This window comes from Lates calcarifer, unplaced genomic scaffold (genome assembly GCF_001640805.2).
Source record: "Lates calcarifer isolate ASB-BC8 unplaced genomic scaffold, TLL_Latcal_v3 _unitig_1043_quiver_1059, whole genome shotgun sequence".
In the NCBI taxonomy this organism is placed as follows: Eukaryota; Metazoa; Chordata; class Actinopteri; family Centropomidae; genus Lates; species Lates calcarifer.
This window is the reverse complement of record NW_026115250.1, coordinates 1-14,896: the sequence shown is the minus strand read 5'-3', so window position 1 is coordinate 14,896 and position 14,896 is coordinate 1. Positions and strand designations below refer to the sequence as shown.

The 14,896-nt window shown below is 41.7% G+C and overlaps 2 protein-coding genes across 2 annotated transcripts; one reads left to right on the top strand and one right to left on the bottom strand.

Annotated features, from left to right (window-relative positions):
• Positions 1 to 54: 54 nt before the first annotated feature.
• On the bottom strand, positions 55 to 6,765 carry LOC108885865 (toll-like receptor 2 type-2). Its single transcript, XM_018680347.2, has 12 exons — positions 6,362 to 6,765; positions 5,156 to 5,427; positions 4,629 to 4,785; positions 4,392 to 4,541; positions 3,822 to 4,028; positions 3,610 to 3,732; positions 3,259 to 3,409; positions 2,931 to 3,095; positions 2,631 to 2,810; positions 2,411 to 2,551; positions 1,821 to 2,329; positions 55 to 1,527 (listed from the first exon to the last, which is right to left on the bottom strand). The coding sequence occupies exons 1-12, from the start codon at positions 6,424 to 6,426 to the stop codon at positions 1,116 to 1,118; spliced, it is 2,532 nt and encodes an 843-aa protein (XP_018535863.2). The 5' UTR covers positions 6,427 to 6,765; the 3' UTR covers positions 55 to 1,115.
• Positions 6,766 to 9,098: 2,333 nt separating this feature from the next.
• Positions 9,099 to 11,031, top strand: LOC108885866 (ladderlectin-like). Its single transcript, XM_018680349.2, has 6 exons — positions 9,099 to 9,229; positions 9,427 to 9,723; positions 9,965 to 10,056; positions 10,148 to 10,282; positions 10,433 to 10,538; positions 10,793 to 11,031. Exons 2-6 carry the CDS (start codon positions 9,438 to 9,440, stop codon positions 10,858 to 10,860), a joined length of 687 nt encoding a protein of 228 aa, XP_018535865.1. The 5' UTR covers positions 9,099 to 9,229; positions 9,427 to 9,437; the 3' UTR covers positions 10,861 to 11,031.
• Positions 11,032 to 14,896: the final 3,865 nt, after the last annotated feature.

Genomic DNA, 14,896 nt, shown 5'->3' with positions numbered 1-14,896 from the left:
TTTTACAGATTTTTATCATTTGTCAAATATCAATTTAAATATCTAATAGACGCTTCCTGCCACACACTGGCCACAACCACAGAATATATTGATCACTTGTCAATAATGTAGAATAACTGAACAACTTGTCAGTGAAATCAGCTCTATTGATGTTGTAATTTAGACTTGGCAAATACAGATTACAGTATATAGTATATAGTTACATGTCCGTCCTCACTGCTGTTACTTTTCCTAAGTTCATAAAGAGACTGAAGCTGTTAGCTGACTACCTCCTCAGATTCTAGCATAATGATAAACCAACAACTCCCCCATGTGGCCATTTCCCTACATTACCTGCAAAATAGCCAACAGCAGCAGCACAAGCTGTTCACTTGATTCAACAGGTTGAAAATTTGTCACAACTTGTGCATTTCTTATTGTCTTATCAAGACAGAAAATACCAGATATTTACACAGGATGTTTTTAACTGTTGTGCAGCTCTTGTGTTTGTTTCAGTCTTGTTGCTTGTTTTAATAACTCCCATGTGAACACAGACATGATACACGTATTTATACATTTAGTGCAACTTACATTAAGTAAATGATCTCTGATGCGCTGCAGAGAGACGTCCATTAAAACCTGATGCCTGAGAATCATCATGTTTTAAAGTTTAACAGTTTAACTCTACAACTATGGGTTCACTGCAAACAGGAAGTGCAAACAGCTAATTCAGGAAACTTCTACTAGTGATAGTTTTACAAAATGTAAACAAATACAAGCTAAATAAAAAGCAGAGCTCCGGCTGAGCTACAGTAACGGAATGTGTCTAAACTAAACATCGTGTTTAGTTCTTCTAGGACACAAAATAATAAACTGGGAATCTCAAACACAACTGTGGTAAATACATGATGATTTGTTCATCTCTTACACTTCATCTTTTCTCTAACATTACTTCTCATCTTTTATGTTAAAGGGCTCCAGCTCCTTTATTTCCTCTTCTTTCCTCATCTTTTTCTTTCCTCTGACTCTTCACTCTTCCCTCACACTCCTTCTTTTTTCTATTCTTTCATCTATTTCTTGTTTACGCTGCGTTTGTTGCTTTTTGTGCTCACTCTTTCTCTCCATCTCTCTCTCTCTCAGTCATCCTCCTCTCCTCCTCTCAGAGCGTTGCGGAGACTCCTCCAGAACTCCTCCCTCCTCTCCTCCTCTTGGGGCCACTCCAGGTACGTGGTGGAGCTCATGAGTTTGCGCAGTTTGCAGAAGCGTTTGGGGATGTCGTCCTTGGACAGCGGCTCCAGCAAGATCAGGATGGCCGGGTCGCCGCCGGCGTCCCCGTCGAAAAGCCAGAAATGAGAGAAGTCCAGCTCGTAGCGACACCAGTCAGACTGGACAAAGTTCTCTGAGAGGATGAAGACGGTCCGCCGGCTGCGCTCCATGGCGCTCATGATGTTGTCCACGATCCACTGTCCGGGAAGGAAGTCCCGCTTGTGAAGACACAGGGTCAGTGGCTGGAGGGGTCTGGGATTCATGGAGTTTTCACCTGCTTCACTGTGGGAGCATGAACCAGAAAACAGGTGATGTTCCTCCACAGGTTTAGTCAGAAGTTAAAGTGTGTAGACCTGACAAATGGCTCACTCATTTTAGAATGGAATCCCTGTTAATTAAATGACTGAGTCTACTGAGAATCTGGAGCCCAAAACTTTTTTTCAGGATGAATTAATTATTTGATGTCTAGTGCCACCCACGCTAATCTCTTGACCCATGGAATGAAATTGAAATCAGTAGCTACAGTGCTGAAACACCCTGCTAACTGAGAGGTAAAGGCAGAGGTCAGGACTTACCTTGGCTCCTCCAGCTCAGGGACCAGGAAGTTTTCTACCCAGGTTGCGTCTCTTTCACTGTAGGAAACGAAGGCATCAAAGGTTAGCAGTGCGTCTGAACTGGGATCATCTCTGAGTCGCTGCCGGCGCCGGGAGCTATGCTTGGCCTTCAACCACGCCCAAGTCATCTTGATGTACCAGAAGGCATGGAGGCGCCACAGCAGGATGCACAGCAGAACCCCAACGAACAGCGCCACCCCACAGCTCACGGACACGAACAAAACCCGGTGGCACACGACAACAGACAGGTGGACTTGACCCACTTGTTCCCCCTGCAGGTAGAGAGGAGAGTCGCAGACATAGCTCTCCTCTCCGTCTGTTAACTGCACATCTCCGTCTCCTTTAATGGTCGACTGGAGGAAGGCGACAAAGTCACAGGAGCAGACAAACTTGTTCTGACCTGCCTGGAGGTTCGAGAGTCGTTTGTATGACTGGAGATCTGAACGGTCGAACATGTTTAGGGTGTTTGACTGTGGAAGAACAAAGAGGGGTCAGACTGCAGAACACAAAGAGGATTGGAAGCAGAGGTGTGAGGTGTGATTGTTTTTTACCTGTATGGTCAGTGCTTGCAGGTTGAGGAACAGATTTCCAGGGGGCAGCCTTAGAAACTTATTCCCAGAGAGGTGGAGCTCTCTCAGGGATGGCAGGGCCACGGTGAAGTCTTTGAGATCGTTGTTGCTCAGATCCAATACCTATACATGATAAAGTACAAACAAGTGCTTAAACAGTGAGTGTTGTTGTGATACCTGCTACGTGGTGCACTCTCAGTACCTCCAGAGTTGTGGGTAGACAGGGGGTGACGGTGGTAAGTTTAGCTCCGGAGATGTTGAGGTGTCGCAGGGTGGAGGGCCAGGGGCAGCTCTGGGGCATGAAGCTGTAGTCGGTCCTGCTGATGTCCAGGTGGGTCAGTTTGCGGAGCTTCGTTACCAGTCGGCTCACCGTCGACAAAGACTGGGCAGAGGTGGAATAGAGGCAAAGAAGTCATTAGACTGCAGGTCATTTATTCTTCAAACCAGGGCTCTCATTTTTACTCATCAGCAGGAGAACTTCTCAGCAGGTTCATGAAGGCACCTTCAGAGCATTTCCGCTGACGTTTAAAACTCGGAGGTCCTTCAGCGTGCCGTTTCCGTTACACAGGGTCTCAGTCAGAGTCATGTCGGTCAGCAGGTTGTCAGACAGATCGAAGTACTGCAGGTTCATTAAAAGGCTGGACGTGGGGCAGGGCAACACAAACGCCTGAGGGTAAAAGTCATGAGAGGAGTTTGCAATGAAAAATGTCATTCTGTAGAAGAGGATATGAGCCACGAGTTCTATCCTCTGAATTCTGACATTAAAATCACACTCATTGCTGTGGTAATAGAAAGCACTGATGTATCAACAAATATCACCTTTTTTTTACCTTGGAGTTTATTACAGACACCTTCCTGGGGTACTGCAGCAGAAACTGCAGCTGTAGAAATGAGACAAACTTAAAGACGTCCAGCACCACGACGTTTCGTACGACAAACTCATCAACAGCTCTGTGATCTGTCCAGTTGGCTCTCTCCCACCTAACACCAACCAGATAACAACAAACAATCTTAAGTGCTAAAGGCAACTGGACTTGTTTTAGGTTTCTTGAAGACATTTCGCCTTCAAGAATGCAGTCAAACTAAAACTGAACCATTTTGTGTTACAGTTACAGGAAGGTCAGATGCTAATAGAAACTGTGCTTATGGTTCTTAAGATCATGCAGACACTCATTTCTTACCTGCCCTCGCCTGTCAGCGTGACATTGTCAACGATAAAGGATATGACTGGCACTCCGTTAACAACCACTAGGAGGCGAACAATGGTCTCATCAGAGATGAAAAGGTTACGGAAAGTTATGTACCTGAGGAGTGGAACCACAGAGGAGTCACTGGTTGGTTTGTCCGGCAAAAACAAGGTTTTTGTCTCATGTCGTGTAACATTGTAACACACCTGACCCTCCTTTTGGCTGTTTCATAGAAGGGCTTGACAGACTCATTCCCAATCAGATAGAGGTCCTCCAGGACCATAGGTGTCTCAGGGTACGACACGTCGGCGAGCACAGATGAGGCTAAGGCTCTGTCTGTTAAAAACGGTCCATGGAGGCTCAAAGTGACACGACCCAGCGGCCAAACGTACGCCAGAGCACCGGACTCGTACCTTCAGAGGAAGTTAGAGGCAGGAGAGAGTGACAGGCTGGCAGCTAAAAAACACAGTAACCAGCTCTTTTAGGAAATAACTTTTCTAAAAGATTAAAACAATATATTTATGACACAGGTTTAAAGACTTATGACCTCGGGATTGGAATCTCACACGATATCCTCCTAAATCAGCTGCATCAGCTCTCACACAGATCAGGTTTAGTTACTGTATGTTGTGCCAGGAAATCATTCAAGATTGTAGTCAGAACTTTTCAAATCTGACACAGACAGACTTCATTTACTCTAGAGAAGCATCATGTCTGTCAGGAGGACGTTTGGCTCTCATGTAGTAACAGCAGTAGAAACAGCATCCCTCTCAAACCTGGTCAGGTTGTTGGCGTGCACAGTGAGCTCCTCCAGCTGAGAGACTCCTGACAGAGCTCCTCTCTGTATCTCCCTCAGAGCAGGACCTCCGAACGCCAGCCTCCTCAGTCTGACCAGCCCGTCAAACACCGGAGCAGAACCTATGCAGCTGGAGAAGAGAAGAGAGAGGAAGAGACTGCACTGCAAGGCCAAAGGTCTGTGGACACATACACAGCATGAAACTTACGCTCTGTACCTGTACGGGTTGTTGAGCAGGTTGAGCTGTTGCAGAGCTCCTAACTTGCTGAACCACCTGGGGTCGAGAGCAGTGAGCTGATTGTCAGAGAGGTCCAGTTCCTCCAAACTCCACAGAGAGTTGAACGCTGACGGATCGATCACAACCAGTCTGTTACCTGCAGGACAGTAAGATAAGAAAATATTCTAACAAGCCTATATTCTAACAAGGATTGTATCAGGCGTTTTAAGACGCATCAACATTGAGAATCATTAATTATTATTATTATTATTGTTGTTGTTCTCGTTACTGTCTTTGTTTTCCCCTGGTCATTTCTGACCTGCTAAGGTGGCAGTTTATGAAGCATATGTAGAATAAGATTGTACTTTTAGTTACTTTGGTTTCAGACCAATGAAACTTCCTTTTATTTCTTGTCCATGTTGCCTTAAAACCCAGAGTTCAAAGTTCATTCTTGACCCTATAGACACACAGATGAGAAGTCATCAAAGTGTTTGGGCCTTATCCCAATAAAAACCCATCAGCATTACCATGGAGACTCAGAGCCCTCAGCTGCTCGTGGCCCGTCAGGTCAACGTCCGTAACCTCGGTGATGTTGTTGAAGGAGAGATCCAGAGTGAGTGCACGGTCCGTTACCATGGGAACGCGGGTGAATCCGCCACGGGAGCAGTCGCAGGACAGCCGGCGGTCACAGCGATTGCAGGACGGCCTCCCAGTATCCTGGTTTGTCCTCTGACCCCAGCACAGGGAGAAGAGGAAGAGGAGGAAGAGGAAGTGGTGGAGGCTGGACAGCTGTCCCATGCTGGAGGAGGACAGAGTGAAGCAGAAGGAAATAAAATAAAACGGTACAAAAGTGAAAGAAAACCGAGGGAGGAAGTGGAATTTGATAGAAGAGGAAGTCTGTAACTTTTTATTTTGACCTTTATGTGTGATGCTAATTCTCACAGTGAGTGCATACACTGATGAGCAGAGAGGAGTTTAATTTGTGATGCATCTTTTCCCGAATGATTTCAGCACTCATACACTCTCCACCATGTTGAATTGTGCGTAAACCAAAGTATTCATATACTGAAACATCCAGTAACATTTTGTGGTTTCACATGTGTCTACTCTACAGATGTCTCAAATGCTTCAGTATTTTGTAGCATGTATTTACACTTATTTTGGCAGTACTAAATCAAACGAAGTTGGGTATTATTTATATAAATCTTCAATCATTTTTAAAATCAAATGTATGCTTAAATGTTTCCATTTCCCCAAAGCTACTTTTGGCCATTTAATAATGTATATTTACACACTTAACATACTTTGGTGTTTGTTGAGACATTGAAACGTTTTTCCTGTCTTATATTTATGAGAAAACATCTGACACGAGAGAAAATAAAGTAATAAGGTTAGAATCCTCGACTTAAAATGATTTAGCTGCACAGTGTCAGCACTGAAACAACTAACAGAGTCATTACGTAGATGAAAAAAAATAATGAGCATGACTTTATATGTTTTTTAATCAGGAAGAGACACCATAAAAACTGACGCCCCTTCAGTCTGCACATTAACTAATTTATAACTGCATTCACCCTGTTTTACAGCACTCATCTGATTAAATGCTTCCCTATTTTGTCATTTATCATTTAGCTGCTGTTGTAAAATGATAAAATGATAACTGACACAGCACTGTAGCGACTTCTCAAACTTCATGCTCTATGATTCTAACATAACTTTTTTTGTTGCCTTACCTTGATTTTTTTTTTTCTTCTTCTGTCGAGCTGATTCCCAAAAACGAGGCGAGAGATGTAATCATTCAAACTGAAAAAGAGGAGGCTGAAGGATTGTTTTTATGACCGTGCAGAGAGGAAGTGAGGCCGCGGGGGGTGATGGCTCCAACCAAGTGTGAAAAGAGGTAGTGAGCATGAAAATGAACTCTCGGGAGGAAACCTGTGAGAGTGTGCATCTGTAAAGATGTTCAAGTGCATAAAGAAATAAGTCCAGAAAATTCACCTTATGTGCATCTTCAGACTTGTTAGACCACGTAAAGTCATTTTAGTGTTTGTTGTCTCATTGAATCAGCTCCGCTTCTGTTAATTATGACTAAAAAATCCAAGCTGAAGTAAAGCAGCCAAACGTAATATTATCTTGTGTGTGGTTTCTGTTACATAATAAGTTCTGTAGCCACAGGACTGTGACCACAATGACTTCCGCTCTGGCTTTCTGGCTGTTGCCAACTTTGTCCCTCATGAAGATTTGTCAGGCAAACTAAGATGTTTCCACTTTGTTTATATGAACTACAAGTGGAGCAAAAGAGAAAGAAATGTCTTCTACAACTGATGAAGAACCCCGCTCATAAAGTGGACGATCATTTACAATCAGCTCAACATAAAACATACAGTACATACAGCTCTGTCTACCATAACATTTACAAATAACAGTTAGCTGCAGAATATCTGACTAAAATCATTATGAATCAAAAGTATTCTCACTTTCTAAAATTCTCTCTGAAGAACACTTGTCAAAATGTTTTCAGTTTCCAAAATGTCCTCAGTGTAAACTTTAGAGGTAAGAACAAGTAAAGGAGTTAAAGGGACAGAAGATAAAAGAAGAAACCTCACCTTACATCAGATGATTCAAAACTGACTAAACTATCTCCACAGTGACTCACACAGTCAGAATCTGATTCTTCTTTTTGTTGTCCAGCTAATCAGGGTGTCAGTTTTGACACTGAAGGAAGACAAACTTCAGTTAATGAATCATCCTGGTGCACGAGGTTCCTCTTTTTTTCAGTGCTGCTCATTCCAGAGTCCATATGAATATAAAATGATCAAAGTGAGTTGAGTTAGGAGTCAGAGTGAAAACATCCTTTCAGTGGGCAGAAATATATGATTATTAATGACTGGTAACAGGCGAGCTGTGCAGCTGTAAGAAGCATCTTTTTTCTGTAATTCCTAAGCAGGTGTCTGGACGTATCCTCCTGATGGACGTCAGAGATGATGATATCCTTGAAAATGGTGAGTTACACTGAATCTAATAACAATAATATGTATCTTCAAGCAGGAGTATGTTTAAAGTACTTTAACTGCCTCTGTGTTTTAGTAGAAATTTTAGACAGTCTCTGTGAAATCGTTGTAAATTACAGTGTCATTCTCAACACTGCCACCAGATGGTGCCAAACTCTTTTAAAAAAAATTTACTAAAGCACAGTTAAACCCATGTAATCATCTTGACAGACAGATGTGATGCCCTGCAGCTGTGGAAGTAGTAGAGCTGGGAGAAACTCCTGAAAATAAAGTTTTTAGTCAAAGAGTAATTTATCAAATGCTTTTAAAACACAAGCTCTGAAATCTGTGTGAAATCAGATTTCAGTCCAGTCAGCAGATAAACATGGGTCACTCCTATGTTGACACACAATGGGAACACATGTTCTCAGGGTCTTATATTCATAAGTTATGTGCTCTCCCAGGGTCCCGTGTTCCCCAGCTCTTTTTAGCACATAATGGGAACCTGAAAAAGATGTTCCCTAGCTCTGTATTTACTCACTACTCATCAACTCATCAGAAGGGTTTTCTGTTCCCCAGCACTGCTGTATTTCAAGGAACTTATCAAACAGTTTAGGGTTGTTGAGTTTACCTTCTGAGGCTCTGTTCCCAAACACAACAGGAGGGTTAATAGATGTTGACTGGGGAACAAATGACCTCAGGAACCTTGATCCATTCCTCATGCTTCAGCTGTTGTGTTTTTGGTTTTGTGAAGGTGATGCAGTTGTTGCAGTTGCTGTTTTTGTGGTTTCAAAGCTGATGATTGGACAACATCTGACAGACTAAGACAAACCTACAGGACGTGGCAGAAGCAGACAGACGCCACAAGCAAGTTGTTTGTGACCTAAAAATGCTTCTTTGGTATGAAGTGGCATCAGTTACTCACTGATACTGTGATCGAAATGTCATAATACAACAGCAATACAATAGCAGTATGGGAAACAGGCTTCTTATTACGGTGTGATATTTGGGCATCAAGACATAAAATATTAGAGATTCATTGGATTTTATTTCTCATATTGTCTGTACTGGATATTATCATATAATATGATATAATCCAGTCAGTCTCAAGTGATCAATGTAAAAATAGTCTGTAACCCAGATATGTGCAAAACAAGGTTATAAAAGAAGATCAACTTTAGATTAGATAAGAACAAATTTTGATGTATCACTCAATGTTTTAAATCTTCCTTTTGATCCTTAAGTTACAAGTAACCTGAAAACCAGGGAGCACAAACAGACAGAAGATAGTCTGGGAAACAGACACAATGAGACACTGGGAACAATGAAATGAAAAGCTGATATAAAAATGATGAAACCTAAAACTCATAGTAGACAAACTGTGTATACACAAGGGCTTGTCTGCTGATACAGTATACAATAAATAAGGTAAAGATAAAACAATACCCATCTCTGCAGGTTTGCTGTGTCATTCTGCTGAAAGGAGTCATTGTTGGTGTAACATTTTACACCAAAGAAGAAGAAGCAGCATCATCGTTCATCTGCAGAATAAAAGGCAGAGAAGCAACAGAGGCTGTCGTACCTGACTCATCACACCAGCTGATCCCATTAAAGGTGAGTCTTCTTCAGATTTTTAATCAAAACTAATACTAATATTACCTTATTTAAACACACTATTATTAATATGGGATCATCTTTTGTAGTGTCTGACAGGTGTATCAGTCTATGAATGTTGTGTCTGTTTTATAGGTTCAGTTTTTAATGTAATAGATGTGGTAGAATAATCTTTGTAATGTTCTCCTCTGAAATAGAACTCATCATCATGAGGGTGCTCGGTGTGTGTCTCACACTCTCTGCTCTTCTGACCCTGAGCCGAGCCGCCCCGTACAACTCCACCACCCCCTCCAGGCACATGGGCCTCTGCGAGTATGAGCGGCAGCACTGTTCCACCGCCATCGGAGCGTTCTGCCCTCAGTGTGACGCCAAGGGGAACTACCGCCCGCAGCAGTGCTCGGGGTCGACCGGGTACTGCTGGTGCGTCAACGTCGTCACTGGAGTGGAGATACCCAACACACGGACACCGCCGGGAACTAAACCTGTCGACTGTGGTGAGATCTGGGGCAGTGGAGGAATGTAACTGTACTACTTTATGGTTACTTTACACCCTCATTGACCTCGACCAGCTCATACAATATGATGCCATGTTATAGATTAAACAGTTTAACTGCATTAAAGGCTGTAGTAACAGGTAGAGGTGGAGAATAAGGTGCAAACTGAAAGTTAATGCTGAATCACACTGGTGACTGTAGTTATTAAACAATGAGATGTTTGTTTTTGTTTTTTTTATAGGTGGGGAGTATTACTGCCCCTCTGGCTGGACCCACTTTGGAAAAAGGTGTTTCATGTTCGTCGACACCCCGAAGATGTGGACTGCAGCTGAAGTGAGTTATCTAGAAAGTTCTGGGACCGAGCAGATTACACTCTGGTGACTTTGCTTTTCATACATTAAGTCGTGTCTCTTGTTCCCTCCAGGTTTACTGTCAGTTTGAGGGGGCCAACCTGGCGTCCATCCACAGCTACGAGGAGAATCACTTCGTCATGTCTTTAACCAGAGGAGACACCCACACCTTCCCCCCAGCCTGGATCGGTGGCTTTGATGTCATACGTGTATGGAAATCCTTTGGTTTTTGGTTTTAGTTTGGTTTTTGCCTGAATCCCAAATTTTCCTCCCAGGTTCACTGTAACCCTGAGCTCAGCTGTTTATTTTGAATCAGCTGTACAGTGTATTTATGTATAAATGTTTGTGTCTATCCATAGCCCGGTTTTTGGATGTGGAGTGACGGCTCCAAGTTTTACTATGATTACTGGTGCGACGACCACCACACTGAGAGAAACGAGTCCTGCCTGAAGATGAATTATGGATGTAATAAACTATACACACACTCACATAAACACACACGCTTACATGAATATAAACACAATAACTATTTTTTCCAAAGGAAAGTGAATTTATCAAGTGGTAATAGTAATCAGTGTAAACGAACTGACTGACTGATGTGTCATAGCATCGTATAGCTTCAACATAACATTAAATGAGGAGCAGCTATAGTCAACATCTTATTTGTATCTGCAGCATGAAATCCATAAAGTCAAATGTTCCTGTTTTGTGTTTTACAGATGACATGAAGTGGGCCCCCAACGCCTGCAACGAGTCTCACCCTTTTGTTTGTGCCAAGAGGATCTGAACTCAGAACCTGACAGTGAGAGTAATATTTCTCTCAAAATATTTCCTCTCTTCTTCTTTTTGTTAAATATGATCAGTAGATTTTATTCACACAGCTTTTAGAGGGTTAGTGGGTCAAAGATGAAAAGGGGTTGTCAAGCATCAAAAAATAAAGGTATAATACTCCAGAATATTTCCTGTTTCATGTTGTTATTTTCTGTAACAATAGTTTATATACAAAAACGTCTGGTGAGGCATATTTAAAGAAACAGTAATTAGATGACATAGGCTGCATTTAAGGATCACAATACAGCTCCCAAACACTAATTAATTGTAATTTAAATTTTACTCAAATATCTGTTATTCTGAATGACATCAAGAAGGACAGAGTGCATTGGTAATGTCATTATTCCCATTAAAGCAATGTGTTTAGTTTTTTCTCTGGATCATTAAATTCTAATAACATTCCTGAATAATGACAGGAGAAACAGAAGTTGGAAACAAGTTTAAAAGATGAGACCATTTTTGTGTTTGATATAAAAAGGAAACATTAACTAAAACTACAGGACATACTTTAATGTTTCAGTTAACTTTGGGGAAAACAAAATGTCAAAACATAGGTGAAAAAATGTTCCAAACTGCAACATCATCATTCAGTGTCATGGTCAACACTTCAGTTTTACTATTACATTTTAAAATAAACTGTATATTCTCAAGACTTCTCTTGTCTCAGGGCCTGCATTTATTTACTAGCCTGTGCTGTGTGTCTCTTTGTTTGTTCAAGGGCAACTAGAAAAATCAGTGACATATCTGTCAGAGGGCCTACTAAACATCTCTCATTTATCTGGGATATGAACAAGTCTCTAAAATTATACAGTGACCATGTGTAACAGAGAAATTGCATTACACCATACTACGCTGACCAATAAAAGTTTTAATTAAATACTCTAAAACTGAAGTACTTGAAGTTAACTTCTCAAGTATCAACTATCAGCTTTAAAGGAGCCAGTTTGAGAGAATGTGGACAAATATTTTTGACCAATCACAACCATTTGGTGGGCGGGGCACAACGAGCTGACCAATCAGCGTCTGTCTACTAGTGGAGGCTAGCGCGTGACGTCATTACCGCGACGCATGTCGTCATTGAACGTGACCGGCAGTGGAGAGAGCGGAGCTGAGCGGAGCTCAAACGAAGTGGGAGGAACGAGTGAAGCTGTGGAATAAAAACAAGGTTTAGATCGTCGCTTTATAACCGTACGAGCCAGGACTGTTTGTGTCCATCTGGACTGAGGCTGAACGCGGAGCACAGGTAGAGCTAACGAGCAAACTAGCTCAGCGGCGAGCGTTAGCCTTCTGTGTTGTTGTTGTTTGTTCTGTTTTAGCGATGTTTACATTTTCACTCGCTTTTGGTTGATCAGAGTAAGTTCAGGAGTAACTTGGTGATCTCAGGTGTAACTTCCCAGTTAACCTGTACTATGAAAGGTGGATAGGTTTTACCCGGGGGTCTGTCGCCATGGTCATTTACGCTGCGTCTCTAAACTGCTCCGAGCAGTTTATGTGGTGGTTAACTCGTTGTTACCAGTGTTACTTCTACCTAAGCTCCGCCCCACAGGTGGACTGAGAGAGGCTGACTCTGCAGGACGGGGGTTGTCTAAAGACCGTCAGCGACAGGCTGTTGTAATTGTAGACTACAGACCAACACATGCAGCATTAATGATGGAAATATGAAGGTGAACCACTTTATAGAAGGTTTCTATTTGATCCAGGTTCAGTTTCCACTGAGGCTGAAATACTGTTAACATGAAGTTCATACTGAACATAACAGCTTTACATTCAGACATATACAGAGTGTTCATCATTAACAGAACAGCTCATTCTCAGACATGTGACCCACGTGTTGACTGGAATCAAAGTATCTGAGAAATCATCACATATTGTTCGTGTCCTTACATCTCATATTACAGATGAAGAACGTGTGACAAGTCTCCCTGACTGTTTGTTTTACATTGTGTCGTTAGAGTCTCTTTAAATTCCTCGTAAACTAACAGAATTAACGTGCGCTCTTCATCTGAGAGATACGGTGCACGCCCGTTTTATGCACGCGCATTAACTATGATTACGTTAACACCCGACTCAGCTTACCAACATCTGAACCACTGTTGTACCGTTCAACACAGATCGAGGCAGTCAGGGTTTGTCAACCACGAGTTCCTTGATAACCCGATTAAATCAGAGGAGATTAAACTCCCTTCATAGTACAGGCGTTGTGGTCTCTTAAGGTGGACGGATGATAGCATCTCTTTGTCGTTTGTTTGTTTACATCTCTCTGTGGTCACTTTGCAGACATCTGTAATGTGTACCATCCTAGTTATTGCTATAGTCTTTGTGTGGTGGTTTAACATCTCGCTCTGATCGTTTTGCATCTCTTTATGGTCAGCCTTTTGTCCCTTTGTGGCCATTTTGCATCATTAACATTTTAGGATTATTTCTCGTGCAGCTTTGCCTCTGTGGTCATTCTGTTTCATTCTGCCTTCTTCTTGTCTTTAGATCTAGCCAATCTATACATGGTCATGTATATTAGTGATTAGTCCATTTGTTTATTTGGACTTGATGTTTGATTGGACTCAGTTTGGTGTTAAAGGCTTGTATGAACAGAGATCACAGTTAGAAATCACTACACCAAAATTTAAGCTCTTAAAGTCAAAGATATGCTTTCAGATTTTTTACATTGCTTTTTTAGGTCAGTTAAGTTTATTTGTAATTGTCAAGGCTTTAGTGTTGTTGTTTAGATGTCTTGTTTTGTTTAATCAGCAGTATTTACTATGTAATTCATCTTATGACAAAAAAATGTTTTTTCTGTGGACAAAGTAACTGTAGCTCCCCTCACCTTCTCACCAAACAATATCAAATACATCAGAACCAACAACTGCTAAATTTTATGCCTTGGATTGTTATTGTTCAGGATCAGTCAAGATGGAATTGGACTACACCGTACTGTTTTCATGGTTAAACTGTTGATGAGAGTAGGTAGTAGAGTATTGATAATTTTCCTTTGTATGTTTCTCTCTTTTCCTCCAGGTGTCACCACTTCGTCCACGACATCGTCAAGAATCGCAGAGACATCGTCCACAATCGCAGAGACATGGTCCATGATCGGAGAGACATTGTTGAGGATGAGGGAGACATCGTCCATGATCAGAGACATTGTCCATGTTCGCAGAGACCTTGTCAAAGATGAGAGAGACGTTGTCCATGGTCAGAGACATTGTCCATGCTTCGTAGAGCTCTGCGCAAGAGTCGGTAGTGACACTGTGGTTCCTCGATTCGATGGCATGACCGCGATCATGGAGACATTTGTCGATGATTACAGAGACAACGTCTGTGATCTCAGAGACATCGTCCACGATCATGGAGATATTGTCCATGATCGCAGAGACTTTGTCCATAATCTCAAAGACCTTGTCCACGATCACAGTGACGTAGTCTATGATCGCAGAGAGTCTTCGTACAATGAAGAAGTTCTTTGAGACCAGGACAGAGGCCTCCAGGTAATTCACTAATAGCTTTACATCAACTGTCCAACACAGAGCACTGACATTAAACTGATTATGTTCAGTAGTCAGCATATAAGGAAAGTGTAATGATAGACCTAATCTGAAATATAAAAATAATTCATAAGTAATCTGTATTTATAGAAGTAATGTAAAAGTAATTAGCAACACCAGAAGAAGTATGAAATAAATCACAGTAGTAAGACATCAAAAACTGTCAAAAAAAGTCATAATGTAGTAAGATATAAAAAATGTCTTGGTATATATAAATGGTGTCTAGACCATACTCTTGACTGTGTGAAAATATTCTACTATAGTAAGGCATGACAATGTCTTAGTATAATAGGACTTAAGCATGTTTAGTTAAATGCTCTGGTTCAGATATAATGTTGAATATTTCTCTGTGTTTTCATGGTTAAACTGTTGAGGAGTAGGTAGTAGTGTATTGATCATTTTCCTTTGTATGTTTCTCTTTGATTTCCTCCAGGTGTCACCAACTTCTTCGAC

Bases quoted from the DNA above. Each gene is read 5' to 3' on its own strand.
- LOC108885865 (XM_018680347.2), bottom strand. From the start codon at position 6,426: ATGATTACATCTCTCGCCTCGTTTTTGGGAATCAGCTCGACAGAAGAA. The intron at 5,428-6,361 runs GTAAGGCAACAA...GTCCTCCTCCAG, and splicing joins GAAGAAAAAAAAAAATCAAG to CATGGGACAGCTGTCCAGCC. The intron at 4,029-4,391 runs GTTTGAGAGGGA...CTTCCTCTGAAG, and splicing joins CACGCCAACAACCTGACCAG to GTACGAGTCCGGTGCTCTGG.
- LOC108885866 (XM_018680349.2), top strand. From the start codon at position 9,438: ATGAGGGTGCTCGGTGTGTGTCTCACACTCTCTGCTCTTCTGACCCTG. The intron at 9,724-9,964 runs GTGAGATCTGGG...TTTTTTTTATAG, and splicing joins AACTAAACCTGTCGACTGTG to GTGGGGAGTATTACTGCCCC. The intron at 10,283-10,432 runs GTATGGAAATCC...GTCTATCCATAG, and splicing joins GTGGCTTTGATGTCATACGT to CCCGGTTTTTGGATGTGGAG.